Source organism: Syzygium oleosum, unplaced genomic scaffold (assembly GCF_021117445.2).
Source record: "Syzygium oleosum isolate NSW1041296 unplaced genomic scaffold, Sole_v2.1 Sole_v2.52, whole genome shotgun sequence".
In the NCBI taxonomy this organism is placed as follows: Eukaryota; Viridiplantae; Streptophyta; class Magnoliopsida; order Myrtales; family Myrtaceae; genus Syzygium; species Syzygium oleosum.
This window is the reverse complement of record NW_026607536.1, coordinates 316,437-343,823: the sequence shown is the minus strand read 5'-3', so window position 1 is coordinate 343,823 and position 27,387 is coordinate 316,437. Positions and strand designations below refer to the sequence as shown.

The window sequence follows — 27,387 nt, the reverse complement described above, 5'->3', positions numbered from 1 at the left end:
AACCTTCCCCACGTAACATAAAACGAATAACCCGCGAATGACAAATAAAGACAGCGCAAATCAATGAACAAGAAAGCGATCGAATCGTATTAAAATGAGAGCCCTAGAAAACGTCGACATCAGGCTCCACAACCGAATTCGCTACTCCCGCTCTGCTCCGTTTATGGAAGAACCAACTGACGGAGGAGGAGGGGGAGGGGGAGGAGGAGGAGGAGGAGGAGGCGTCGACGGCGACGGAGGATCCCCTTCCCATGGAATCTTAGATCCACAGCCTTAGGAATTCATCTCGCTCCGCGACGTGCGCGTGCCTTTGTCGTTCGCTCTCGGATTCATTTCGTCGTCCGTCGAGGTGGGGATTCCTCCATGGGCAAGGGCGGCCCCTGCTGCTTCCGCCGGACGTCCGGCCGCCGCCGCCTCAAGAAGACCGCGGAGTCGTCGTCGCGCCCGGCCGCTTCCTCTCCGCCCCAGGACGAGGTCAATCGGAACCGGGGCGACGATGTCTCGGCGATCGCGAGCGCCGGCGCCGGCGGAGGCGCGGCTGTGGCGGCTTCGGGCGGAGGCAAGGGGAAGAAGAAGGCGGGAGGGGGTAGGATGTGGCTCTGGACGAGGTTTGACCGCGCTGGGCGGTCGGAGTTGTTGGAGTGCGAGAAGAGCGCAATCGTGCGGAGAGTTTCGATTCCCGCGAGGGATTTGAGGATTCTCGGTCCTGTCTTCTCTCACTCTTCCAACATTCTTGGTACGTCGTATAGATTGTTCAGTTTCTTTTCTTTTTCTGGGTCGTAGAGGTTAACTGCTCCTATAGGAAACGATCTTTTGTTTTGTTCCTTTATGATTTTCGGCAAGAATTATACTCTGAGGCAGTGTGCGTACTTTATTGGCGTGCATGCTGTTAGGAAACTTTTGTTCCAGAAGAATTGAGAGGATTTGGTGTTTATATATCTTCGCTCGATTTTGACGAGTACAATAAAAAGTTTGTGCTCCTTAAGAGTGGCCCTTGTCTCCCTTACAACCCTTGTGCGTGACAATGTATGTCTCCATTACATGACCTTCTTCTTTTTGGAGCTGAAACATGGTGTTTCGTGAAATTTTTCTCTGTGTGGCTTCCCCATCTAATGTTTTATCCCATATTTTGCAAAGTCAACGTTCCAACGTTGCAGCTGTTTTTCTTTTGTTTCAAGCTTTTATCCCCCGCTTATATTGGTAGTACTAGTTCCTTTTTGAATTGTTATGCATTCTTAGCAGTTTGGGTAAAATGAATGATCGTTTTGACAAAGATTAAGCTTTTCTTTTCCTTTTCAGCTAGAGAGAAAGCCATGGTTGTCAACTTGGAATTTATCAAGGCTATAGTTACTGCTGAAGAGGTGCTGATACTTGATCCAGTCCGGCCGGAGGTACTTCCGTTCGTGGATCAGCTCAGGCAGCAACTCCCGCATAAAAGTGCATTTAGGACCCAAGAATGTGGCCCTGTGGGAGATCCTGAGATGAATGTTTCTGCAGGCAGACATTGGTTACCTGTTCCTGAGGCTGCGGAGGGTTTGCAATGTGAGCTCCCCTTCGAGTTTCAGGTTCTTGAGATAGCACTAGAGGTTGTTTGTACTTTTCTAGATTCCAGTGTGGCAGAACTTGAGAGAGATGCCTACCCTATCATAGATGAGTTGGCCAGGAATGTTAGCACCAAAAATCTCGAGCACGTGCGAACTTTGAAAAGTAGTCTTACTCGCCTTCTTGCACGAGTTCAAAAGGTACGTTGATTGTCACATTCCCTTCTTCTGTTTGTTACCATTTCTTTTTCTTCCCTGTGAAAGTTTGGCAACAGATGCGAGCAACTGAAATACATCTCTCATGAGCTAAAACAATGTTTCATTGGAGTACATTTTGAAAGTACATATATTAGGGCAAATGATGAGTAAGAACTGGATTTATTTGTGCACCACAGATGGTCATTCTCCAAAGTTTGAGGGCGGCTGAATCATTTGGATCTTTATGTTTTTCCAAAAATGTATTATTAGCTGTCTTTGATCACTTAGCCCGATTAAGGTGAAAAATCTAAGTTGATGCTTCAATAGCCATTAAAAGGTGTTTTTCTAGTTTTGAGCACTAAGGTTATGGATTGGTATAGATGCATCATGTTGATTGTCTCTTATGACGCACCTTCAAGGGTATGGTGCCGATAACCAATTGAATGGGTGCTTTTGACTTTGAGATCTCCTTGATACTTGGTCCTTATTTCTTTCTTGTTCTCTCAGATGTGGATGACCGTGTTTAATTGAAATGTAGCATCGACGAATTTGAGATTGGTGGCTTTGGGGATTGTCCTACTTGTAGGCGGAATGATTATACTGGAGAATAAAGGATAACATCTTGATTGAAACTTCAGAGTTGTTTTTTTCTCCTGAGAATTGAGATGTAGTTTTCTGCTTTTCCTTTCAGTCAGCTTAAGTTGATACAGCTTTATTCAGTCCCCCTGGTAGTCTATTTTTATTTGTCCTTGATCAAATATCCACTTAATATGAATCAACTCTTGCAGAACTTTGCTTAGAAAAAAAGTGTGCCTGGTGGCTGCATTTAGCAGTGGCATATTGTCTACTAATTGTTTTGAGAATTGATGTGGCGGTTGGAGCTGTGGTCACAAGTGTCCATCCAAAGTATTTTATCTTGACTTGCTCTGAGAAAGAAGGCTTTTTCCTTGAGCATGAGAAAGAAGCCTTTTACGATCCCTTTTTATCTGGAAAATGAATTCTCAAGTGGCTGCAGCCGAAGCTGCTGGTTTCGAAGTAATATAAAGAAAATCAAAGATTGAGAGAGTATTCAATAGCGGAAACCAGGTTATTTGAACATCAATTAGGTTGAAAACCTTGTTGCTCTGTCTTCCTCAAAATTATTTAAAAGATTATCGAAACCCTCTTTTTCTCTGGCATGAACTGGCGTCGTGAACCGCTTAAAACATATTATATAAGGTACCAAGTTGTCCATTTTACTGGATGCATGTTTGAGAAGGCGATTTAGTAAAATTAGTAACATAGTCTCAGTAGTTTGTCTTGTTCTTTTCGTTTTCCCTATTTTGGTTTTGCCTTTCCATTTGTCGAGATATTGTTCCTTTGCTGCTATGCATGATGATTTGATAACTACTATGCGATTTGGTTGAACAGCAAGCTTTTTAAGTTTATGTTATTCTACCACTTTGAATTTAATGTCAATCGCCTTTCCAATCTTAGGTGAGGGATGAAATTGAACATCTATTGGATGACAATGAAGACATGGCACAATTGTATCTAACAAGGAAGTGGATGCAAACTCAGCAGCCCGAATCTCTGTTGGGAGTTGGGGGTTCAAACATTGTCAACTCTACTGGGCCCCCTCTTCGTCGAATCAGCTCTACCAGGAGTGGAAGTCTGGTGACTAGCAATTACTTGGATGATAATGACGTGGAGGATCTAGAGATGCTACTTGAAGCTTATTTTATGCAGCTGGATGGAACTCGTAACAAGATTCTGTCTGTGAGTATTAGCCCCGTCGAATTATTGAGATCTTTAGCCTGTGAGTTCTATTTTCCATGACTGTCTGCATGACATCTGGTTCAACCATGTTCCTTCTGTACTCGACACATGCGCTTGTCATGTCTCTTTTCTTGGTGTCGAGCTCGTTAGTGGACCTGATTGGGAAGCTTGCCACTATGTCTTATTAGTTTCACTGCTGGAATTTAAATATGCAGATTTGATGGGAGGTGATTACTTTAGACACTGGTTGGATGTAGTTGCTGATGAGTCAGTGCGAGTTACTCAAATGTCTATGGCTCCCCCTTATATGTGGAGAAATCTATTAGGAAATAACTTTTCCACATATTTCTCAGTTCATTTCCATTAATCGTGTTATCACTAATTGATTCCCGCCTTCGCGAGACCTTCCTGATCTGTTCTAGGTCAACCCGGTTAACTCGGGTACATCTATGGTGGGCTTTCTTACCAAAATTGTTAAGTCGCAGCAAGAAATAAAGCTACTCCATACCTTCTCTACTTTAGATTTTTATTTTTATTTTTTCATTACCATCTTTTTATTTGTGGTTAGTCCTTTTATTTTGGTGGGAGGGATTGGCAGTGGGGATTGTTGAGATCTTTAGCCCTTTTAGATTTTTTTGTTTATTGAGATCTTTAGCCTTTGAGTTCTATTTTCCATGAATGTCTGCATGATGTCTGGTTCAACCATGTTCCTTCTGTTATTGCATAGACAAGTAGTCTGTTTTTGCTGGTGTAGTTAGTTATCTCTGAGAATACTCATAATTAGTTGGTTGTGTTTGCAGGTTAGGGAGTATATTGATGACACGGAGGACTATGTTAATATTCAACTGGACAACCAGAGAAACGAATTAATTCAGCTGCAGTTGACATTGACGATTGCATCTTTTGCTATTGCCATTGAAACCTTGATTGCTGGGTTGTTCGGCATGAACATCCCTTGTCCGTTGTATAACGTAAATGGGATATTTGGCTTCTTTGTGGGAGGTACCTCAGCTGGCTGTATTTTGATCTTCTTTCTTATTTTAGGTTATGCAAGATGGAAGAAGCTACTTGGCTCTTAAGACTTCTACATCGATAGCGTTTTCCTGTTTCATTTTCTGTTAAGTGAAAATGGGGATTGAATGTGTGAGCTTGTTCACCGATCCAAATGATCATGTAATGGCCACAGTGCTATTGGCCTCGATACCGGATATGTGAATAAGTTTTATGGTGCATTGAGGCGTGGAATGAACTTGGCTTTTAGCATAATTTTGTAATATAATAAGTAGTTGTGTTCCAGAAAGTCACTTATCATTTCGAATGCATGAGGAAAAAATCTGTTTAATAATGCAATCTTATGCTGAGTCATGGAGCTGTGTCTAGTTGTTTGACATCAAATTGACTTCACCTTCTACTGATGGTTTAGTAAAGTTTCGAGTAGCACTGTGTCTCTCATGCAGGCTGAATACCGTTGGTTTTTTCATGCGCTAGTTATGACCTTTCAGATGTCTTCTGGGCGATCAGTAAAAATGGTTCTTTCCGACATGGTGATAGAGTGAGTGTTTATTAATCGAACTTAAATGGCTGTTAGTGACATATATGTCCTGCCCTGGTACGCACGAACCAGGAAATTCTCACAAAGATGCAATGGGTGAGGCATATCTTTCCTAATTCCTTTCACTCTTCTGCTAGTTTGTTCTTTGCGCGATTAAACAGTTTGGGTTTGTTGCGGACCGGTTTCTCTTTCTTCAGATATCCTCTTCACTATGACCCAAGTGTAATGCTTCAGCTACTGTGTTGCTTTCCACCTTTTTCAGTGGCTTTCCATGTAACTGTCTTGTGCATGATGAAGTATACTGCTTTGACTCCATTCAAGGTAGGGAGGGAGGGAGAGAGAGAGAGAGAGAGAGAGAGAGAGAGAGATTGACTTTGCATTTGAGTATGAGGGACCCGGTGATAGGCTGGTGGGGGTTGGTTTTTGCGACATGTTGGAGAGTCATAATGCACTGGAGCTGCCTGTCTGTTGCCTCCACTTGTATTTTGTGCTAACTACTTCATGTGTGAAGCAGGTCGTCTCTTTTGTCTCTCTCTCTCTCTCTCTCTCTCTCTCTCTCTCTCTCTCTCTCTCTGTGTACACAGCTCATGAGCAACCAAGCTTGGTTGCAATGATCTGTACTTTATGGGTTCTGGTGTTTCGTGTGATGCCCGTTTTCCAACTGATCTTCAGTAGGGCAAACGCAGGTATCGACGTGATTTTCCCTTCCCTGATCTTTTGGTACGGTAAAAGAATATGAATATGTAAACAAAACATAAAACTGACTTTGATACATACATCTTCTTCCCTCTCTGCGCGTACCCATCTGTTTTCAATGGCAATTCAAGACCGGACAATCGGTGTAAACTGGCAGGTCTCTCATTAAGCTGTTTGACTTCCCCATGCACAACAGAAGTTGTGTATCCAGAGCGACAACGACACCTGCTCCGCGTCTTACCAAAAGAAAGGAAAAAAGAAGAAGAAAAAAAATGAAGAGGGATTCTTTCTCTTCCTATTTTTTAATTAATTAATTTATTGTGGTTTAAAAAAATTGGAGAATGACCCATAAAAGTGATGATGTCCCCATTTTTTCCGAAAATCAAATTATTAATTTTTTTTTCCAGAGAATTTCCCAATATGCTGGTATCGTATGATTTTATAATAATTGGTGATTTGATATTTCCATGCGGGTCTAAGCTTTATCTCCACTCCTAGGATATTTGGACCAGAAAGAAATGAGAGTAAAAATAAAGCAAAAAAAAAAATTAAAGAAAACAAAAAAGGGTCAACCATCATGTCATCTTGCGGACCGAATTTCACAAAATTTGGGACGCGTTCGCTGAAATATTAAACAAAGGAAAAATAGGAAGAAAAAAAAGAAAGGGAAATCCTTTTTTTTTTTCCAATTTTTGTAATGCTTTTTCCAGTCCAGCCCAGCCACCCCCTCATTCAACCCAGAAAAGCCATAGCTTCGCGACACCCACCCACACACCTCCACACAGACACAGAGAGAGGAGAGAGAGGAGAGAGAGAAGTAGTTGGGGGCGTCGTCTCTGCACATTTGCGTCTCGAGATCTCAGAATTCCAGCACTTCTTGCTCTCTCAAAGGTTGGCATTTCGCTTTCTATCGACGTCAAAGGTTGTCGCTTCTCGGATTCCAAATCGAATCTGTTTTCCGTTCCTATTTTTCGTTTTTTGTTTTTGCTCAATCCGGTGGAAATCAGCCCGTCGTCTTTGCCAGCATCACACATTCCGGGCGCTTTGCTCGCTTCAATCAGTAACTTCTGGCGTCGGACCACGGTCGTTTCCTTGTTGAGATGCCGCATCTTCATCTGCTCATTATGTACACGTCTAATTTCATATCTTCCTTTTGGACGCTGAGGAATTGGGACCCGTGGAGTTTTCTTTTCTTTTCTTTTTTCTTGTTGTCTTCGAATCTAATTAGTTGTTACCAAGCGGGAGCTGAGAAATTACATAGTTTGCGCGAAATTCATAATCACGGTTTGAGGATCTACTCTTGCTTTCATGGGAATTAGAGGGTTTGAGTTCGTGTCCCCGTTAGCAGCTGAGAATCTCCAGCATTCCTTTCGTTTTCCCCGATTTTTGCACGGGACTTTTTGGTTCTTTTTCGGGCTCTTTTAAAGCTAGCATTTTTTTCTTCGTGGTGCTGCTTTGACAGTCCAGATTTTTGTATTTTCTGAAGGTCAGTTACTTAGGACTGCCCTGTGAGTCCAATTACCGATTTGAGCTCATGATTCGTTGGTTGGCATTCTGTAGATATAATGGGTATCACTGAATTCATACAGCTTATTGCTTGCGAATGAGTTTTGCGTGTCTAAGCTCCGGCTAGTACCTCTTTAGTGAAGTTTGAAAGTTCACCTGAAGAAATAACCTTATGCTTTTGTCATAGTGAGTTTCAGAGCCATGGAATCGATGCTTCCCCTATCTCTTTTCTTGTTGTAGGAGAGTCTTTTCCATGAATTTATTGATGGGGAATTTATTGATGGGATACTAGGCCTCGCTAAATTTGCTCATGCATAGGAAGAAACTTGTATTGGTTTAACAAGAGAAAGATCATGAAGGTTGCGGTTGGATTTCTTATTTCTTGTCTTCCGCTCTTTTAATGGTCTCTTAGTAATAATTTGTGGTATTGGCTTTCCGCTTTGTTTATTGACAGTGTCTGCTTCTAGTTGGCTATGGCGAATTCCAAGGGGACAGCGAACATCAGAAATTTGATGTGCTCTGGGAGACATCCTTTGCTGCCTCCCAAAAGTCCATTTCCCAGCGTTTCTTCATCATATGCTGATTACATACCAAGTGCAGCGAATGGATCAAAAGCTGTGCAGAAGCCAAGGGACAGTTATGTGCACCACCACCGAACATCCTCTGAGAGCCTTGTAATAGATGAGCAACCATCCTGGCTTGATGATCTACTCAATGAGCCAGAAACTCCAGTACGAAGAGCCGGTCATCGGCGTTCATCAAGTGACTCCTTTGCATATGTAGATGTGGCTAATTTTTCTAATCTAGATTATGCAGCCCATGATGAGTACGCGTTAAAAAACATGGTATCGGTACCTTCTTGGGGAGCTCAAGAGTTTGATCACTATCGAGATGGTCGTCATTCTTCTTTCCCTCCAGAAGCAAGCTCTGTTAAGCAGAGTAGTAGGGTTTGGGAATCATCTCTGAATAAGGTTGCTCCCCCAAGTGGTGTGACTTCTGGACCGTCGTATTCCTCGCAAGAGATAGATAGGGCTCCTTCTGGAGCAAGTGAGAAGCAATGTCAGGTTGAATCCAATTCCAATGATTCAAAATCTTCCGAGAGAAGGGACAGTTCGCATACCAAGCCTTCTGCATCAGACACTGATACAAAACGTGCTAAACAGTATGCCTCTCCATCTATCTATAATCTGTTTGTGTATGCAAGCGGACCACCTGCTTACCTTGTGCGCACATATGTCGGTCTCTGCTATATGATTGATTTATGAGTCTTACAGTCCATTTTCTTCATTGATTTTCCGATGGTATTGTCAGATTAGTTTTGGATGGATGATGAACAGTTCAATTTTATCTGATTGCTATTAACTATGTAATAATAGATTACTGAATAATGTGCACGTGTTGCAATGTAATTATGTTTTCTTTGCTCTGGTGCAATTCTTAGTTGGTTTCCCATTCTTGTTTCTTAATTGCCTTCAAATTAATACATAGTCCAGAAGTGCAATGTATGCGGTAACTGTGAATGAAGCCTTAGAGTTGCTATGATTAAGGTAGTAGATTCTCCCCATTGGATTAGAGTTCCATGATTAGGCTGTGAACCTGTACCCAGTTATTTTCATCAAATGGTTTGTTTGTTATGACAAGCTCGGCAACTTGTCTTTGTAGGCAATTCGCTCAGCGTTCACGAGTGCGGAAACTTCAGTACATTGCTGAATTGGAAAGGAATGTGCAAGCTTTACAGGCAAGGCCCAGTAGAACATGACAATCCACATTTCTCCTGAAATACTCATGCCCAAAGAGAGGAATGCAGATAACTGCAGGATTCCAAGATTTTAAACTTTCTATCTGTTATTATGCAGGCAGAAGGGTCAGAAGCATCGGCCGAGCTTGAGTTTCTAAACCAACAAAATCTCATTTTGAGCATGGAAAACAAAACCCTAAAGCAACGATTAGAAAGCTTAGCTCAAGAGCAAATGATAAAATACTGTAAGTTTCTTTTTTCTCTTTCGTAATGTTCTTGACGAATAAACTTGTCATTCTGTTTTTCGTTTCTGCTGCTTTAAATCCTAAAACGACGTTTTCACTGCTTAAATGTAGTTTTTGTTTACTGAACAAGAAAACTTTGGAAACTGATCAGGAACTGTATCAACTTGAGTTAGTAATTTAGTGTATTCTGGACAGTGTGAGAGGTTTGAATTCCATAAGATAAGCATGTTAATTAATGTTTTTATTCTGCACATTTGCTAGTGAATTGATGCGGTTGTATGATCATTGTGCCGTCATTGCTTAATTTGGAATTAGCCAAAGAACTCACTGACGTCGTTTGGACAACTTTGCAACCTGAGTTTTGAACTGTGGTGCAGACAGAAACGAGCACACTGACCTGGTTTGACAGAAATGGATGCGTTAACTAAGCCACAAAAAAAGGAAATTGAAAGGAAGGTTGATATATAGTGAGAAGTGATATATATGACCTATAAGACTATAAGAGCAACTAAAATCACTTTTTTTAGGTGGGAGGCACTTTGTGGCAACTGGAAAGATCCTAATGATTATTTTCTTGTGGAGAAAGGAAGATTTTAATGTGAAGATGCTACCTCTTTAGTAGAGAAGCGGAAACAGATACTATTTGTCACATTTTATGAATCTTCATTGTATCTTGTTAGTCACTACTTCATGAATATAACATCCAATCTACATCCAGTGGAGCATGAGGTTTTAGAGCGGGAGATAGGAAGGCTAAGAGCACTGTATCAGCAGCAGCAGCAGCCACCGCAACAGCAGCAGCAGCAGCACAAGCAACCGTCTTCCAGTCTTCGACGCACCACCAGTAAAGATCTTGATACACAGCTTGCTAATCTCTCTTTGAGACCCAAAGATGCCAATTCTGGCCAAGACACTGTGAGTGGTCCACTGCGCACTTAAGTTGTGGTGTCCCCCTTTTATCATGCCTCCATTTGGATTTGCTTGTGTCCATGCCTTCATGAGCTTGTTGGATCTAAGTTGTGCCAGGTAAGCGTAGGCTCCTACATCCCGGCACCATCTCTCCCCATTACGTGCCCTCCTTTTCAACTCTTAAGCCTAATCTTTGACTGAGCAGTACCTTGAGCGCCTGGTTGTCATGGCTGGAAAATCTGTTCTCTGCCCGCTGACATACCTGAGGTGGTTACTTCAAGCAGTTTGGAAATGCACTTGCTCCTGTATGTTTACCTAATTGTAGTTTTTGTTATCTACTCCATTCTTCTCGCGGCTGTTTGTAGAATTTAACGTAGTAGGAAATTTCCTTGGGCTGCATAGATGTGCAATTTTTTGTAATGCAAGATGGTGAGAAAGCTTTGTTTGAGCAGTCTATTAAGTCAGTGTCCTGTCTTGTTCAATTCTGATTGGGCTATGGAAAGACATACTGGATATTCATCACTTTCTCCATTTCATCTTTTCGTTTGATTTTAGATTTGGGAAAAAGAATCATGGGAATTCTAGCGTCGTGATAAAATATGTTTGTTGAAAGAAATCGAACTGTGAAAACTTGACCGTCTCACAGGAGCAGCTTACCAGTCATGTATATTCAGTCGTCACCCTCTTCTCTGCCAATAACCCAACTTTGAGAAAGATGTTTATATACAATCTTATTGTGACATGAAATTAATAGGAGGATTACAGTTAGGGGCAATTGATGAAAATGGAAGGAAGAACATGAAGATGATGTGTTAATTATGTCCATTATAAATACTGTCAATTGTATATGCACAGATTTTGTTTGTTCTAGTGTCATGGTATATAAACGATGCTAATTGAGATCGAGGATTCTAGAGGTAATGAAGATTCTTACCTTCAACAGATGAAGAAAATTCAGGACGGTAACAGTATTTTTCATTAGACAAGCATTCCTATTAGCATGCTGAAAACATTTAGAAGATGACAATTCGCGCTAACCAGATGGAATGTTTAACTTCTCTTGGGTAAACAGAGGTGATTAATAGAAACATGGGAGTTTTATTCACTTTGACTGAACCGCATGTGGCTGTGAAATGCTTGTACGCCTTAATTTGCAGAGCATGGTTACTATGCAATTTGGTGGTAAAAATTTCACAGATCTGTGTTCAGTTTGGTCAAATACATTTGCCATTTAAGAAATATGGACTAGAATGTGCCGATTCATGCCAGTCCCTCTGCACTGTGAGGAGCTACAATTTCAGGAACAACAGACAGAACCTATGGGGTCAGAGTTGCTACAGCATAAACATCAAAATGAGAAGACAAGGAATATTCAAAAGAATGAATCTGAAAAATGAGCTAGTATTGGCATTATTGGGTAGCCTGGGGTAATCCTCTGGAGATGGCATCACACATTCATCGCCATTGAATGAAATCTTCCTGGGAAAAGCCCACCCTTCTCTGAAAGTGAACATTCCTGCATCTTTATTCAGTAAAATCTCCGTCTGCACATTCCCGTTATCGCCTGATTGCAGTAGCATCTCGTTGTAGTACTGGATTCCCCAAAACATCCCAGTATCGTCTGGACCATTTTAATCGCAAGAGTTAAATGATATTACAAAAAGCTAAGTGCCTAAGTAGGTCATTTTTGTTCGATTACTTACTGATGGTTCCATGCTGATCAAGTGGGCTGTAGTTGAAGCTGAAAACTTGGGTCAAGCTACGGAGGTTTGGATGCTGCATCACCAGGCTCCACTGAGAGTAGTTTTTGGCCAAGTTAAAGTTGGTGATTGTTATTTTCACTCGCCAATACTCCCGGTAACTTTGTTTCACGTGCCAGTGAACCTTTATTGGGCACATGTGCTGTGAACAACTAACCAGTGGCGGCACTTCTTTCGTTACATCGTGTGGTAACTGGAGTAACGGCGGTAGCTTGCTGGAGCTGCTGTTTCATAAAATGATCAATGGTGGAAGATATGGTAGTAAATTAGGACTGAGTTTGGGACTGCTTCATGGGGAAAAGCAGGTTTCTGATCCATGTTAAGAATTATATTAAGACCAAGGAACGGGGTTAAGAATTTCAAAAAAGATTTTGCATGTATCGAGTGATATATAGATGATAGCTGCAAGATGAAAAAACAAAGGTCAAACTAACCCAATGCTCAAGGCTGGGGCTTACTTGGCACAACGCGCACCCGGTAATCCTTGACAATGACAGCTGCAGGTGGGGCAAGGAACAATTGTGGAATTATAAAAGGCTGAGAGGGAGACACAGCACTTGGGCGTTAGCGATGCTCGAAACTGTGAGTAAATACAAGTCACGTTCCATGTGCCTACAACAAAACGACCAAAACGTGTGTTACTAAATGTCAGAACTACAGCATTGCTCTATCCCTGTAGCTCTGCTCTGGATATGCATTAAACAGGAACATTCCTCTCAATCTTTCAACTTGGTGTCAGAATAATCTGCCGGTTTTCTCTCTCTTTTGTTGGCTGATGAGATCATAAAATCGTGTTACTTGGATAGAGATATCCTCGTCAAGTAGTTACCGATTGCTTGTGTCCATCGACGACCACCGTCGCTGGTAAATCGGCTGGGAGGGACTTCGCGAGGAGGACCACAGGTATACCCAGGAAGCTCTATGGTGAAATTTGCAGGAATTGAGTACAGTGAGCTGGTGTTGCTTGCGTTGTAAGTTGAAGCAGCACCAACACTCATCTGGAAAGTGGCTCCATACTTTGAAGGGTCCTGAATCAGGGAGGATAAGACCCCACCCTTGCAACAATTGGCCACTTGCATGTTATAGGGAGCTCCTGGCAGGAGATCAACAATCACTGGCTTCTTCTCACAGGAGTGAGGGAGATTGCCCATGAACCTAGAGCAGTTGCCTTGCAAAGTAGCCTGTGCCCCAGCCATGTTCCATATTACTTCATCTCCGTTCCATGTCCAACTCAGTCTCCAACCCGGTGGCTCCACGTGCCGGAACAGTTGGTAGTTGAACAGTGACACCTTCACCTGCAAAACAAATCGGGTTTTGGGTGCAACAAGACCGAGTTTCATTTCTGTGCATGCCTAACATCCAAATGGAAGAGTTCTTGAGGCAACATATCTAGTAGGGTTATTTGTCTACACATTTCAAGACCCACCTTTCAGACGAGTCATTTACTCACGGTCAATCAAATTCTTTGAGGAACCAAACTTTTTTAGGACACAGACGCCTAACAGGCTATCAAGCATCTACCGAAGAAGGGTAAAAACAAAACAGGACATTCACACATTAAAAGAACAAATCAATCTGATCTTTTTACAAAACCCATTCCATGAGGTGATGTCATCAAACGAGAAGTGTTCTCATTTGTGTAATCGAGTATTTTAAAAGATACAGTGACGAAGACCTTACACTGTATCCGCCAGCATTGGCTTGCATGATATCCCATTTGATGGTTATATTCCCAGTCGGATCCAATGGATCATACCCATCTGCAATGAAAGGAGCCCATAAGTTCATACTGCTATGCCATCTTTTTCGATGAACAAGAACAACAAAACAACGCGAAAGAAAATGAAAGAAAGTGAAACAAACAATCTTACTTACACGAGAGTGGAGCGAAGCTCGCAAGATACAAAGTCATGATCAAACCCAACATCAAAACCAAACCCATCCCGACGTTTCGCCGGCGACAAGCTCGAGGTGATCAAATCTCGTCTTCCTTTGGTGAATTCTGGAAGATCATTCATCAGTATCACCAAAGGCTCCTTATAAGTGGTGCATTGAACATGGGTCATAGGTCGTGTGCATTAACTCTCACTCGCTTATACACACGCTGTCGTTCTAGGTGGTGCTGTTGTTGCCCGTGGCACTGAATTGTAGAGGGTGTTGTTCATCGTACCAGGAACTTATTTGTGTGTGTGTTAGGGTTGCTGGAAATGGAGAGAGTGAGATGGATTCAATCCCCTATTATAGTGGCACGGGGGGTGGTGGAGGAGGAGTGAATGTTTGATTTGATCAAAGGTGGAAAGTCTGAGAGAATCAAGAAAATCCGTTTTTGGGATTAACAGCTCATCTCTCCCATCCTCCTCATTAATTGCCCAATTAATCTTTTGCTTACGGCTGGCCCTTGACCCTATCCTTCTGTTACGACTCATTTCACGCTGTTATAACCTTGTATGATTGATTGGTGATGAATGACTTGCATCAATTCTCAGAAACACAGAAACACTTGATACCTTGACATTGTTATAAACAAATAGCATGAAAACATGTGGGCCGTAGTAGGGGTGATGGGTTCCCAAAGTATATGTTCGGTCGTTTGGATCCGATTTTCGCAAGATGGATATTGCTCCAAAATCAAATACAATTCCATTGTAAATTCGTAACATGTGTCATTGGCTCTCAATTCGAGAGCACAAAAAACTTAACCTTTGTTAAGAAAATATCAAAAAAATCATTTTCTTTTTTTTCCTTTTAAAGAAAACTAGCACGAGAACCACCGCCATAACCCCGCTTAAATCTGCGTTGCCAAAGACAATTAATTGAACCAAAAAACATTGATTTTTTGGCGGAAAAGTATGAGAACACCCTTATCACTGGATCAATTCCAAAATGGGTTATCAGTTTATATCTGATGAACTTTTAGTTGAATATCATTATCGGACATTTGTGACCAACATGCTCTTAAACCTTTTTGGACAAACGGGCTCGAAAGGGTAAGCCGAAGTCTCGCATTCACTTCCTTGGCTAAATTTTTTATTTAGAATTACTTAATTAGAAAAAATTAAGCACATTATTATCCATAGAAAATTGACTATTCTTTTAGCGTTGTACTTATGAAGTTGTGATTTTTTTTATTTTCTTTCTTGTTTTTTATATTTCCCTTTTTCCCATCAATTTCTTAAAAAGAATAAAATACTTGAGTGGGATTTGCTTGCTAAATCTCATCAATTTCCTTTTTAAATGGAGCAAGACTGGAAACGTGACAGATGAGTTTCCAAGTTTAATTAGCGGTGGAGAAGCCACCATGTGTAATTGATATATTGCAGTGCCATTAGCTCGTCTTTATTCATTAAAAATCTTTGAAAATCCTTTGTCCTTTGAAAATATTCGAAAATCCCATCTCCGACCGGCTTCTCTAGTACGACTCAGACCCATTAAACCTTGTTGTCAGCCGGGAACAGTCTCTAGAAAGTCGACCTCAGTTACATCTCATGGCTCAACAAGCGACCTTTGAAGTCAATCATCTACAAGAGCTGCTTCGAGAGCATCGCGACCCTCAACAGACACGACTTCCAAAGGAGGTGGTGTTGTCCTAGAGGAGCTGAGGTAGGCGGCAACGGAGTGGGGGTGCGGTGTGGGGTGGGCCTCGTAGGAGGAGGTTCTGCACCACGGTGCCGCTGCGGCATTCGTGATGCACAGCAAGTTCCAAAGCCGAGGGTGTGCTGACCTTTCTTCTCCGACCAGCAGGTGAACAGCCGGCTCGTAACCCACCCCTAGAAGGTCGGGCTCGACATGAAGAACGCATGCGATAAGAAGGTGGTGGAGAGGATGATCTATGCAAACTCGTACAGCGATAATTTTTAGATTCCTTTTCATCCTCAATCGTCGGAACACGATCGCTCGCCGGCAATAGCAACTAGTGGTTGGAGGCAAGATGTATTGGTAATGATCCTCGCATGGTGGCCTATCACTTCATTTTTGGAAGATAAAAAAATTCATTAGGTTATGTTTAAAAATTTTCAATCTAATCCGAGCTTATACTACCCCTTGTCCCGGATTTATTATCCGATGTTTAATCCATATATATCTAGCATTATCCAGTCTGAAGGACGTTGCCAAACACCGATAGGATAAGTTGCTATTATATCTGGACTATCAAAACCCAGATTGTCTGAAATAAATAGTATGAAAACACGTATAGTGTATTATGGGTGATTGATTCTTGTGTGGGTCAGTTCTCAGCCTATAATTGGAAAACAATATCGTGACTTTTGGATCCAAATTTTGGAATCGGAATCGGTAGAATCGGGAACCGGCCTACTTTTTTATGCTGTGTAAAATATTGCATTTTTAAAATAAAATAGAAAATTTATATCGTTTCACTACAAAAACATATATTGGTCAAGTGGTTATGTTGTTTTTTTTATTTAGAAGATTTTGGTCCAATTCTTATTGAGTGCAAAAGTTTTTTTTTTTTTTTCCAAAAAAAGCTGGACTTGGTCGTGGGTCCGATTCTCATGTCGAGCCGGGCCCGATGCTCGGCCCTACACCGTATATATCTCTCTCTCACTCGCACGAGACGTTGCTTCCTTGCGCCTGTTTAATGTTCGACGGATCCTTAATTTTGATTATGGACTCTCCGTGGAAAAAGTGTTTCTTCTTGGGCTGAAACCAAGTATGCAAGGAGTGGATGACCCATAACAAATCAACATGACCTGACAGCAGATTATGCAAATTAATTCATTAGTGGAAAGCTCACAAGTTAAAACTTCTCCAAAGATGGAGTTGGTACCAAAACCATTCAAGTATTTCATGATATGAAGATTACAAAATTCTTGACAGAGACGAAAGGCATGGATCAAATAATCTCCAACCTTAGGACTCCAATTCGGCCCTTAATCTACTAATAAAGCCAAAGGAGGAGGAGGAGGACTATCTCAATCAGCAAGGAATGACACCATGCTTCTTCCCCTTTAATTTTTATTTTCTGCCTCCACCTACTATTTTGGGAATCTTGTGCTTGGACTACATGCCCCGCAGGTTGTGAGGTTGATTTCCCAATTCATTTCCATTGACCAACTCGGTTTCTCCAACTCACCCCGAGTCATTGCCCATCTCACTCGCCCCTCTCATGTATGCCATGATCGTTCTCCTCCTAAACTACACTTTCCCACTGAGCATATCTCCCTGAATCTCTCCTTTTTGTGCTCCTTGTTTCACCAAAGTGCTCGTGTTGCATCTACTAGCATGTTTTCGCCACCTCTTCAACGAAACTAGGCTCCGCCACTGGCTCAACCAAGTCAGTACCGGAACTCGCTGATGGAGAACTCTTTCCATCTCCATGACGATTTCCGAGACCGATGGCCGAGAGCCTTCGTTGGCTGCTACACAACGTCCCGCGATGTGGACCATGTGCCTGAAGGGTTCTACACTGGGCAATGAAATTCTAGGGTCACAGATATCCATCACTCTTTGCCCTTCAATCCGAGAGATTGCCCAATCCACTATTGAGGCCGTTTGCTTGGACACATCCATGGCTTTCCTCCCACTCATGATCTCCAACAACATAACCCCGAAACTGAAGACATCATTTTTGCGGCTCAACTTGCTGGGACAGGTGTAATTGGGGTCCAAGTACCCGATAGTACCGGCCGGCGAGTCGAGTCGGTCATCGCCGTCCATCACGGCGAGCCCGAAATCAGCCAACTTGGCGTTCCAGTCCGAATCGAACAGGACATTGGCGGACTTGATGTCCCTGTGGATGATGAAGGGCTTCCTGTCGTGAAGGGATTGGAGCGCACGTGCCACCTGGAGAGCGGTCCTCAAACGGGCGGGCCAAGTTGGCGGTGGGGCATCATTAGTGGGAGGATGAAGCAAGTCGTGGAGAGAGCCATTGGGCATGAACTCCATGACCAGGAGCTTGTTCTGTGAAGGGTCCTGGCTGGTTCCTAGAAGCTTTATCACATGATCAGAAGAAGAAGAAGAAGAAGAAGAGTTGTCAGGCTCAGCAAGTGATAATAATACGCGAGTCTCGTTGTTGAGCTTGGAGTTGTCGTGGAGGGCTCGAAGGGCAAGAGACAGTGTTTTGACGGCGATCACTCGGTCTTCACTGAGAACACCTTTGTAGACGCATCCATGGCTGCCTTTTCCAATGAGCCTGCTTGAGGAGAAGCTCTCTGTCGCTTTGACCAGGTCTTCATACTTGAACTCCTCCATGTCAGGCCTTGTACATACCTAGCTGTCGACTTCTTGGGTCTGTGTTTGTGAGGTTGGGGGGGGTTAACAAAGAGGTGGGATGGTTGGGGATAGTGAAAGGGTAGCTTATTCTGTATTGCGGTGGTGATCAAACTGATAAAGTCGGGATTTTTCTGAAGGTGAGAGGGAACAGTAAAAGAGGGTTCGGGTACATGAGAAGGTATAAGGTAGAGGAATACATGAATCATTGAACAAAGTAAAAGGTAGACAGAAAAAGCTGGGGAGTGCTGAGCTAAAAGGGCTCTGCTCTGACGAGGACGGGATTCTCTTCTCCATATTCTATACCCACCTCCATCTCTCTCTGCTCTCTGTCTCCCTCACTCTGCTGTCTCTCTCTCTGTGTTGTCAATGGCGGTCATCATGTGGAAATATATCTTTAGCTATCCCTATCTGATTGAATTCTTGTAAATTTGAAAGATGATTTATCATCTGTAGGTGTTGCTGCTGGTGCGTTGCTATTGGTCGTATTTAGTCATAAAGCTTGTTCTTTTTTTCTTAATATTCAAAAAAGGGTTGGCTGTGAGCACACGATTTTGCCATATTACCTAATTTTCAAGAATCTTTAGGTGATGACTTTTGAAATTCCCTTAGAGATTGAAGGGTTCTTGAAGAAAGAGGAAACACTTTTCTTTTCAAATAGTCCACGTGGGGCATGAGTTAAATGGCCTACACAAAGTTTGTGGTTGGATAAGTGAGAAACTTCATACTCAAGATGAAGCGGTTCCCTTTCGTGCATAACTTACACTCTAATAGATAACCCAAAAGTAAGATTGTGATTTTATTGATCCTAAAAAATTTTGTGGGTTTACAATCAACTAGTTTAAAAGCTTGCATTGCGTAATCTAATATTCACATAATCTAATAGATAATCCAAAAGTAACACAAATTTATCAATGTCCGGGGTAGTTTGATATTCCGACGAGAGGGATGGGGAAAACTTGGATGAAATGGACATGTATGATGCTGTACAATCTGTTACCAATTCGAATAGGAACACAAGATGATCGGGATCTGCGTGGATTTAAGCCTAATTGTCGACCAAAACCCCATGTACTTAAAAGAAGTAAAAGAGGATGAATTATGGGCGTGTCGTTTGAAGATGGACAAAGTGAATGCCACAAGTTTCTCTCTTTCCCTCAACACCCAATCCTTGTTTATATTTTTAATCGCAATAAGAAAAAGGATTATTGTTGTAACCCCTAATTATCTTTTAAGTATCGTGGATCTTGATGCACCTTTTGGGCTTAGCAGACAAGCCCATCTTCGTTATTAGGCCGCACATAAGTCGGGTTATGTAATGCCCGGGCCAGTGGGAAATCTCGGCCCTGTGAGATCCGACCCGAACCGACCCGACCCGATCGAATCTAATTCGAAGCTTTTTTACGCGGCGGCACTCGGTTCGGTTCCCCCATCGTGTTGCTGTTCTTGTTAGACCAACAACAATTCAACTCCTGAAAAACTCTTCCGTCCGCCAATTTTTGCACCGAGAGAGATAGAGGGAGAGAGGGAGATCGAGATGGCGCAGCCGAGCAAGGAGCCGTGCAAGAAGGAGGCGTGCGACATCCAAGCCTGCCTCACCAAGAACAATTTCATTCCTCAGAAGTATTGTCTTCGTTCGTCTTCACGCCTCTTTTTGTCTGTCCAAGTCGCGTCATTCGATTGCCTCCCGTTTCTTTTCAGCAATCGCCGAGCTTTGTTTTGTGGGTTGCTCGTTCGTTTCGGCGTCTCGGGGTGACGTGTTCCTTGGTTGTGTCTGTTTTAGATTGATTGCGACGATTGCATCCGTCCGCCACACTGCGCAACGCGCATGGATTCTTGTATCGGAACAAGTCGTTCTACCTTTCGATACCGTCTCCGTGTGTTTCTCCTATCCGAACACATCGAGTCAAGTGCTTGGGAGGCTCGCTTGCCTTCTGTGCTGTCTTGTCATCGACCCAGTTTCGCTGGGATCATGGGTCGTCGTCGGACGTTTATGAAGATGAATGAATGCTCTTTGCTTCAATCCAGATGAAATGATCTCTTTTGTCCTTGTTAGTTTGTCATGTCTGAACGGGTGGTTTTTGTATTGTTCAGGTGTCTGAAGGTCATTGAGGCGCTGCAGTCTTGCTGCGAGCAATGTGATTACAAATCAACACACTGTGGTTCTGTCTCTGGCCTTTTGAAGCAGAAGCCTAAGCAAAAGGCTACATGAAAGTGCATGCTGCCTTGGCTTCCTTTGTTTTGACTTGGGGCAAATAAAAGCTCTTGTTTTTTGCCCTGCAACATATCGGTACGCTATGTGATTGGGTAACCATTCTGTTGAGAGTGGGATCTAATAGGGCAAAGCTGGATGTTTTTTTCATTTTTGCTAAGAAGAGGAAGTGTGGATGAAGATAGTGCATGCGTCGATCTTTTCCTTGCATAGTGCGGTGGTCTGAGAAGCACATAGCCACAAGAGGTTTGCATTCAGTCACATCTTATGAGGACTAAGCTATCTAATTAGACCTGCTGACATGTTTGAGCCTGAGGATGTTATATGTCATGAAATAGGGAGAAATCTTCTTTGGATGATTTACTAACCATGTGTATGTCCGTGTAAATGTCGGTATTCTTCCCTTTACCAGCATAAGAATGGCTGCTTCCTTTCTACAGATTTTACCATGTAGGAAGCAAGTGGAGTCAGATATGTGACCCATCAGTGAATGGATTGTTTATTTGGCTCTCTCTCTCTCTCTCTCGATCAATATTGCCAAGGCATATTTCTGAACTAATATGGTTGAATTATCCTTGTGCTTATGGGCATATCTGAAAACATGTCTGACACATCTTTATCTGCACTACAGATATGATAGTAAACTGATTAATGTTCACATGGTGCTTTTTTGATCCAGTTGAAAAGGCACTTTTGCGTAGTTCGTGTATAGCACGTTTTATGAGCCGATATTTTGCTTGCTTGCTTGTGATTCTTTTCGTAGAAGATGATCATGAGATTAAAAACCAACAACAATTGCAGCAACTTTGATAAGAAACTGGGTTTCCAACACCATGAAGATTTACACACTTAATTGAAAAAGTGAGGTGAAGAGTGGAGAGACTCATGTAGATGAGTTGTGGGAGATCTCTTCTTCCTGGAAAACCAGTCTCCTACAAGTGGAACAATAGGCTTCTTCTTCATCATTTTCTTCTCCTTCGTGCATCCTGAGTAGTCCCCCTTCTCACTGATACTCAGTATCTGAGCCAGAGTGGGGGAGCTCTCCATCCTGATCACCATCTCGCTTATTTTCTCCTGTTCTTTCATGGCATCAGCCCCAGTTCCCCTTTCAAAATCAGTTGATCTTCTGGTCGCCGCAGCTTTTGCTGCAGCAGCAGCTTCAGCTTGAGCTAACCTTGACATGTTCTTGTGCAGCTCAGCGTTCAGGGAAGCCAGAGCAACCTCGGTTATAGACTCTCGCTCTCTTAGTAACTTTAACTCCAACTTTGTTTCCGCGAGCTCTGCTTCAAGTTTCTTTAGGTTATTGCTGGAAGCATGTTGCTCACCCTCAGCTTCTTCTCTCGGGGGTAGTTTCACCATGGGACTGGGTGTGCTGAAGCTCCATGAGGTGCCTACCTCTGGTTTGGGGCTGTTATGAGGCTTTGGGGAGTACATGTCGCCAGCGAGAATTCGCTCGCCGAAAATGGCGACAGCTTCTTTGACAGAACTGAAGGGGCGAGAAGTATCGACATTGGAATGATAGTCACTAGGAAGCTTTTGGCAGATATGTTGGTCTTCCATGGTTAGGGTGAAATGAGAATTGGTTGTAAGGAGGATGGATTATTTGATGATGGGTCAGGGTTTGGGTTGCTTTGCTTTCACTTCAATACTTGATAGACAGAGTGAAAGAGAGAGATGGGCAAGTGGGAATTTGTTGTTTTAAGGTTAAGACAATATCTGAGTATGGTACCGGTTGAGGACGACCATTTATCTACTGGGCTGCTTCTTGTTGGTCGACTTAGTTGTAGCCCATTCCTCTCGGGTCTCATCCTTTTTATCATCTTCCTCATAGTAGTTTATTACCTTAATGTTTGATGGAATTGTACAAGAAGATGCAGTGTTAAGGCGATACTCGGACTCTTTCGTGTCCTTTAATTATGTGGAGAAAGAGAACCTTCCCAACCACCCTCTCTCTCTCTCTCTCTCTCTGTGTCTCTCTCTGTCTCTCTCTCTCTCTCTCTCTCTCTCTCTCTCTCTCTCTGTGTATTCAAGTGTTGTTGATTTAGCACGAGTACAGAGCGTCTGGTTAGGTATGAAGTGATGAGTTTGTTATGCTATTTGCTCGAGAGTTTCCAGTGGAAGATGATTTTCATGGATCCTTTGTTCACCTATCATTTATCTTTCCCTTCATTCTTTGCCTTCGGAGGATGAACCTTCCAGAAATGGAGCAAATCTTGCAGGAGGAGAATTGCTTCTCTCAAGGTTGGCATCAGTTTGCATCATTATTGAATTGCTCTGTTTCTCGATAATCCAGTTGGTTTTGCTTCTCTTTGCATTTGCTGGCTCGTGCATATAAACGTCAGTGCTGTTTTTCCTTGCTAATCCAGATTCAAGTCCTTTTGCCACTGCTCAATCTGCACGCGACATTCTATCCCTATTACTTATCCAATGGATAAAAACTTAGTAACCCTCTACGAGTTACCAATCGAATTCACTTAATCTATTTGACATTAACTTCTACTTGCATAGGCAAATACCATTGCGTTAACCACAAGATGGTGAATTAGATATTCGATGTCCTCAGGGTCTCAATTGAGTCGGCCGAAGGCGGATTAATGGATGCAATTTAAGCGAACATTAGTAGCCTTTCCCAAAGGTTGGTAAACTCGATTCCAGGTGGATGAACTACTGCCACTAACTTTCATTAGTGATATTACAATTATGCCTTTAAAACTAGAAGGGTTGATAGATGTCCAAACGCTAATTCGTAATTTACAAACACACCAATGGCAGAGCCTTTCAAGAGCTCAGCGGGTGAAATTGACCCACTGAGCTCGCCAATCTCCCCCAGTTCATGAACATAAGATAATGATCCTGTTTCTGAGTCGAGTCCATCAACAAATCTGGGGGTTGTGCATTAAAACTTAAAAGGGCTAAATCACGCGAATGGAGAGAAGATTAAAAACACGCAAGCAAAAATGTTCATCAGATCATCGATATTCCTAATAACTTACTCTAAAGAGGGACATATCGTGTATTTTTTGTTAATTAAACTCTTGAAGCAATTGATTTCATCATGTAATCAAGTCCGTAGGAGAATTTTGATCAATATAAGAAAAGTTTTGATCGATGCTATTAAGAAAAGTGTCACTTAGAAGATCAATTTTCTCTATGAATTTCGAGCTACTTCTCGTTATGACAATATAGAATCATTATTCGTAATAACACTTAGAAATTTTCCACGATCAAACTCCGGGATACACGGTTTAATGGAATTTCGACGTTATTTTCTCTTCGATGAAATGATCTCTTTAAAGCACAAGAATAAAGAATCGGAAAATATTTTTACGTCAGATTATACACTAATTTAAGGTCAATGCTATATAGTATCACGAAACTATATTCCAGACCATAATTTACATTTGTGACGTTTGCATTGTTTTACTTCACCTTTTCTTCGGCACCTCTCTCTTCGCATGCCGATTTGATATCCTCACCTCCCCGTCCGTCACCGTCCTTGGACGACCCTTCTTGTTCCGCCATCGCCACCATCATCTCCTCTCTCTCTCTCTTTCTCTCTCTCTCTCCGTCTCCAATGGCGAAACCACCATTCGCCTCTCTGATACGCTCCCTCTCGCTCCTCTCCCTCCTCTCTCTCCTCCTCATCAATCTCTATTCCTTTCAATCCCTCGCCGATTCCCACTTCGAGGGCTTCGATGCCGACGACGAGGACGAATCCTTCGAGTCCCTCCAGTTCTCCGATCTCCGATCCCCTCCCCTGACCCAATCCGAATCGCATCCTCCTCCTCCTCCCGCCACTCAATCCGAACCCGAAGACGTCGTCCCGGCTCCGGATCCGAAGCCGATTCGTGACCCGGACCTCCTGACTCAATCCCAGGATCCCCAGAAGCCTTCTTCCACGAGCTTCGATTTCTGGGACGAAGACGAATTCGAAGGCCTTCCCGTCGTGGAGCAACCGGCGGACCCCATCGAAGTTGCCCAAGATGCCGCCGGACCTAGCGACCCCACCCCGGACCTCAAGCCGGCGTCGAAAGATAAGCCGACTTGGAGATCATATACCGTGGAGATTGCCTGCGTGAGTTTCTTGGTGATGTTTGGGATCAACTTTTTCGCCGGGAAGCGCGAGAATGAGAACATCGCGCTTGCTTGGGCGACCAAGTTTGCGACGAAGGATTCCATTTTCGAGAAAAATTTCAGCTTGCTGGGTGTTGGGGAAGGAGATGACTCGCCTCTTCTGCTCAAAGAAGGGCAGAATGTATTCAAATTTTACGCGAGCGGGCGGAGATTTTGCCAAGGTATGCCTGGCTGATTTTATCTCGATGGATTTGCCCCCCCTTCTCTTAGTTAGCTAGGTTTGGTGATAATTGGTGCACATTGGATTGGTGTTTCTTTAGCCATAATGGTTTATTTTGGCGTTTCCTTGATAACTTTGTTGAAAATCTGGTTTCGTTCACCTCGAAATTTTAACTGTCAAGTGACACTTGAACTGTTAAGGGTAGCCTATTATTGCAAGAATAGAACTGGGGAAGTTTTTTTTTCCTCTCTTCTTTTCTGTTTTTGGTTGTAAATAATATAATTTTCTCTCCGTTCAAAGTTGGCGACTGTTATGCCGCAACAAAATCTCGACTCTTATATCATGTCTGGGAAGGATGTGATTGTCATGGCAAGACCAAGTTAAATATCATTGGATTTATGATGTTTCTTGTTGCTGTGGAATCAAATTTTTGGGGTATCGGACCGTTTCAGTTCATCCCCTTTCCTTTTGGTGCTGAAAAATGCTGGCGTAATGTTAGAACAACAGAGTTCTATCCATCTTTAAGCCGTATGGTTGTGAGTAAAAATAGTGGAAGGTTCCTTTCGTTCTTTGGTTGCAAGTTCGAAATTTTTGTCAGAACTTGGAGACATGGCAATATTTGATAGGCATAGCATGGTGCATTTGAATTCTTTTCAATTTCTTTAACCTATTTCTCGTTGATGTGGAATGACATTTTGGAAGGTTTATTGGCGACTATGGAGTTGAAGAGTAGGCATGATTTGATATCGAGGATGTACAATCTGATAGTGCCATGCCGTGATGAGATTAGTTTCGAGGTCTACATGAATGATGATGCCATGGATCATGTGATTTTTGCTGTGGCAAAGAAGAAGGCAGCTAAAGGGATGCAGAAAGAAGTGAGGGACTTGCAGAGATTTGCAGGACTTTTATCACCTCCTGGTGGGAGGAAGTGGGTTGCCGACGAGTTGGCGGTTATTTCGGAGTCCAAGGAGGTTGCTGGGGATCTGATAACAGAGGCAGTGCTTGATCAGGTTGGTCTATGCTTGTTCTTTCTTGTACTGAAAGAATTTACCTCTTTGCAGTTCAACATATACCGTGAACAGCTGTGGTTGCTTGACTGTTTAATTGAGGGCTCAAAATTGCTTTGATTCTTTTGGCTGTCAATTGGATTCCATAACTTGTACATCAGTTTTATTTTTCCTTCGGGCGAAAGGTTTTTGGAAGAAATCTATTATTAATTGATGATGCAGAAGTGTAACAATTTTGCGGCCACTGCCTCTCATCTGATTCTTTCTTTTTCTTAATGTCGTTATTGTTTTTCTTGTGTATGTTGATTAGAAGAGTAAGATGGTGATTTCTAGATGTCTTGTAATAAACCATCACTTGGCCTCCACCATCACTACTCTTTTCCCCTGACGTATTCGTCTTGTTCTATGCACCGCCGAGATTGTCAACTTTCTTGCAAATGATTCGAAGGAAGATTTTTTTTATTTGTATTCGCAACATCTGATTGTATGCTTGCAGGTTTTTGTAACTTTCTTATACAGATAACCTGCTTGATTACTAGTTTGATGACTATGAAATGAATTGCATACTCCTACTTATGAATTGCCACACTGTATTTATCTTGGATCTTAAAATTGCAGTGGTTTTTTTTTTTTTCACTAAGTTCAGTGCCCGAATCTTTCTACATGCACTTTATGAGGTTGTAAATTGTAGTACTTTGTCTATTTCCTTTGGCGTCCTGAGTCTTACTTTTCGATCCTTTTTTGATGGGAAACAAAAGGGTATTTCCTTGGCCACATGAATCCTCTGTTCTAGTCTGCCTGATTTCGGCTCATTCCATTGCATCATGCTTTCACTTGGTACCCCAGGTCTATGTGAATGTGGACATTTTCTTCACGACAAGCAGTTTATGAAGAGTCTGAACTATTGCTCATGCGGGAGAGCTGTTATTGCTGCAGGTGCTGGGGGATAAGGCTTTTGAAAAATTTGGGAAAGGTTTCATCTCCATGCATTTCTCTGATCAGCACTCTGCTGCTCACAAGAAGATGCTACTGTTTAAGTTTGCTCTCCCTGATGTCAACCACATGGCGGATATGACCCGTTTGGTGGCTCTTATACCATATTACATTGATTTAGTGGGGCGTTACAAGCTTAGTTCTCAGGTGAGCCGCGGTCAATGGTTGATCTTATTGATGAGTGGTTCTGGTTAATTCTAAAGCTGAAGTTTGATCTTGTGCACATGCAGGCACGGACCAAAACTGAAGCTGTTAGATCAAAGATTCAACAAGAGGCATATAAAGAACTCCATAATGCCAGGCAAGAAGCCATGCAGAAAAAGAAGGCAGAGAAAAAGAGGATGTTGGAAGAGGCTGAAGCAAAACTTAGTGCAGAGTCTCTTCGGAAGAAAGAAGCTAAGGAGCGTGCCCGCCAAATGAAGAAAGCAATGCCAAAGATGAAGATGACCCGCGCTCACTAGGTTCTTGAGCCAATCAATCATCGGTCTATGAGTTAGCTGTAGTTTGTGGAGCATTTTCTTCTGCCCTCATATCTGTTGCTGTCCTGTTGTACTCTAGTGTCTCTCATTTTAGCCATCTTTTCACTTCCCCTATGAATTCCAAAGGTACCAGGATTTTATGCTTCAAGAGTTAGTGTAGTAATTTCCTTGGTGCGGACACTTTTGAACCTAGGGTCCGTTTATTTGGTGTAAACTGCTTTTTGGTCCTAGAAGATATTTTGTTAAAAATAATTTTGAAAGAAAGAAA

The 27,387-nt window shown here is 42.5% G+C and overlaps 6 protein-coding genes across 8 annotated transcripts; 3 read left to right on the top strand and 3 right to left on the bottom strand.

Annotated features, from left to right (window-relative positions):
* Positions 1-131: 131 nt before the first annotated feature.
* Positions 132-4,763, top strand: LOC115679773 (magnesium transporter MRS2-4). The gene is made up of 4 exons (XM_030603475.2): positions 132-736; positions 1,300-1,742; positions 3,216-3,497; positions 4,298-4,763. The coding sequence occupies exons 1-4, from the start codon at positions 364-366 to the stop codon at positions 4,574-4,576; spliced, it is 1,377 nt and encodes a 458-aa protein (XP_030459335.1). The 5' UTR covers positions 132-363; the 3' UTR covers positions 4,577-4,763.
* A 1,713-nt stretch (positions 4,764-6,476) lies between these two features.
* On the top strand, positions 6,477-10,665 carry LOC115679776 (uncharacterized protein At4g06598). Of its 2 annotated transcripts, none has more exons than XM_030603480.2 (5): positions 6,477-6,636; positions 7,706-8,413; positions 8,914-8,989; positions 9,108-9,234; positions 9,953-10,665. In XM_030603480.2, the coding sequence occupies exons 2-5, from the start codon at positions 7,725-7,727 to the stop codon at positions 10,171-10,173; spliced, it is 1,113 nt and encodes a 370-aa protein (XP_030459340.1). In that variant the 5' UTR covers positions 6,477-6,636; positions 7,706-7,724; the 3' UTR covers positions 10,174-10,665. The 2 variants fall into 2 exon arrangements, with proteins under 2 accessions (XP_030459340.1, XP_056163307.1); XM_056307332.1 differs by lacking the exon at positions 6,477-6,636 and adding an exon at positions 6,705-6,871.
* Positions 10,666-11,318: 653 nt separating this feature from the next.
* LOC115679775 (COBRA-like protein 6) lies at positions 11,319-14,192 on the bottom strand. Of its 2 annotated transcripts, none has more exons than XM_030603478.2 (6): positions 13,779-14,192; positions 13,584-13,663; positions 12,733-13,198; positions 12,362-12,515; positions 11,847-12,127; positions 11,319-11,764 (listed from the first exon to the last, which is right to left on the bottom strand). In XM_030603478.2, exons 1-6 carry the CDS (start codon positions 13,843-13,845, stop codon positions 11,478-11,480), a joined length of 1,335 nt encoding a protein of 444 aa, XP_030459338.1. In that variant the 5' UTR covers positions 13,846-14,192; the 3' UTR covers positions 11,319-11,477. The 2 variants fall into 2 exon arrangements, with proteins under 2 accessions (XP_030459338.1, XP_030459339.1); XM_030603479.2 differs by having other exon boundaries at positions 11,847-12,124.
* A 2,490-nt stretch (positions 14,193-16,682) lies between these two features.
* Positions 16,683-18,523, bottom strand: LOC115679777 (serine/threonine-protein kinase-like protein At5g23170). The gene has a single exon (XM_030603484.2). The coding sequence runs from the start codon at positions 18,111-18,113 to the stop codon at positions 17,058-17,060; it is 1,056 nt and encodes a 351-aa protein (XP_030459344.1). The 5' UTR covers positions 18,114-18,523; the 3' UTR covers positions 16,683-17,057.
* Positions 18,524-21,148: 2,625 nt separating this feature from the next.
* Positions 21,149-22,040, bottom strand: LOC115679778 (WEB family protein At2g17940). The gene has a single exon (XM_030603485.2). It carries the CDS (start codon positions 21,901-21,903, stop codon positions 21,193-21,195), a length of 711 nt encoding a protein of 236 aa, XP_030459345.1. The 5' UTR covers positions 21,904-22,040; the 3' UTR covers positions 21,149-21,192.
* A 1,699-nt stretch (positions 22,041-23,739) lies between these two features.
* On the top strand, positions 23,740-27,387 carry LOC115679694 (uncharacterized protein At5g49945). The gene is made up of 4 exons (XM_030603356.2): positions 23,740-24,638; positions 25,340-25,650; positions 26,584-26,787; positions 26,871-27,387. Exons 1-4 carry the CDS (start codon positions 23,918-23,920, stop codon positions 27,099-27,101), a joined length of 1,467 nt encoding a protein of 488 aa, XP_030459216.1. The 5' UTR covers positions 23,740-23,917; the 3' UTR covers positions 27,102-27,387.

Coding starts and splice junctions, on each gene's coding strand:
- LOC115679777 (XM_030603484.2), bottom strand. CDS start 18,113: ATGGAGGAGTTCAAGTATGAAGACCTGGTCAAAGCGACAGAGAGCTTC.
- LOC115679694 (XM_030603356.2), top strand. CDS start 23,918: ATGGCGAAACCACCATTCGCCTCTCTGATACGCTCCCTCTCGCTCCTC. Junction 24,639..25,339: donor CGGGCGGAGATTTTGCCAAG/GTATGCCTGGCT, acceptor ACATTTTGGAAG/GTTTATTGGCGACTATGGAG. Junction 26,788..26,870: donor GTTACAAGCTTAGTTCTCAG/GTGAGCCGCGGT, acceptor GTGCACATGCAG/GCACGGACCAAAACTGAAGC.
- LOC115679778 (XM_030603485.2), bottom strand. CDS start 21,903: ATGGAAGACCAACATATCTGCCAAAAGCTTCCTAGTGACTATCATTCC.
- LOC115679775 (XM_030603478.2), bottom strand. CDS start 13,845: ATGGGTTTGGTTTTGATGTTGGGTTTGATCATGACTTTGTATCTTGCG. Junction 12,516..12,732: donor TCGATGGACACAAGCAATCG/GTAACTACTTGA, acceptor GTTTTGTTGTAG/GCACATGGAACGTGACTTGT. Junction 11,765..11,846: donor TGATCAGCATGGAACCATCA/GTAAGTAATCGA, acceptor AAAATGGTCCAG/ACGATACTGGGATGTTTTGG.
- LOC115679776 (XM_030603480.2), top strand. CDS start 7,725: ATGGCGAATTCCAAGGGGACAGCGAACATCAGAAATTTGATGTGCTCT. Junction 8,414..8,913: donor GATACAAAACGTGCTAAACA/GTATGCCTCTCC, acceptor TTGTCTTTGTAG/GCAATTCGCTCAGCGTTCAC. Junction 8,990..9,107: donor GGAATGTGCAAGCTTTACAG/GCAAGGCCCAGT, acceptor GTTATTATGCAG/GCAGAAGGGTCAGAAGCATC.
- LOC115679773 (XM_030603475.2), top strand. CDS start 364: ATGGGCAAGGGCGGCCCCTGCTGCTTCCGCCGGACGTCCGGCCGCCGC. Junction 737..1,299: donor TCACTCTTCCAACATTCTTG/GTACGTCGTATA, acceptor TTTCCTTTTCAG/CTAGAGAGAAAGCCATGGTT. Junction 3,498..4,297: donor CTCGTAACAAGATTCTGTCT/GTGAGTATTAGC, acceptor TTGTGTTTGCAG/GTTAGGGAGTATATTGATGA.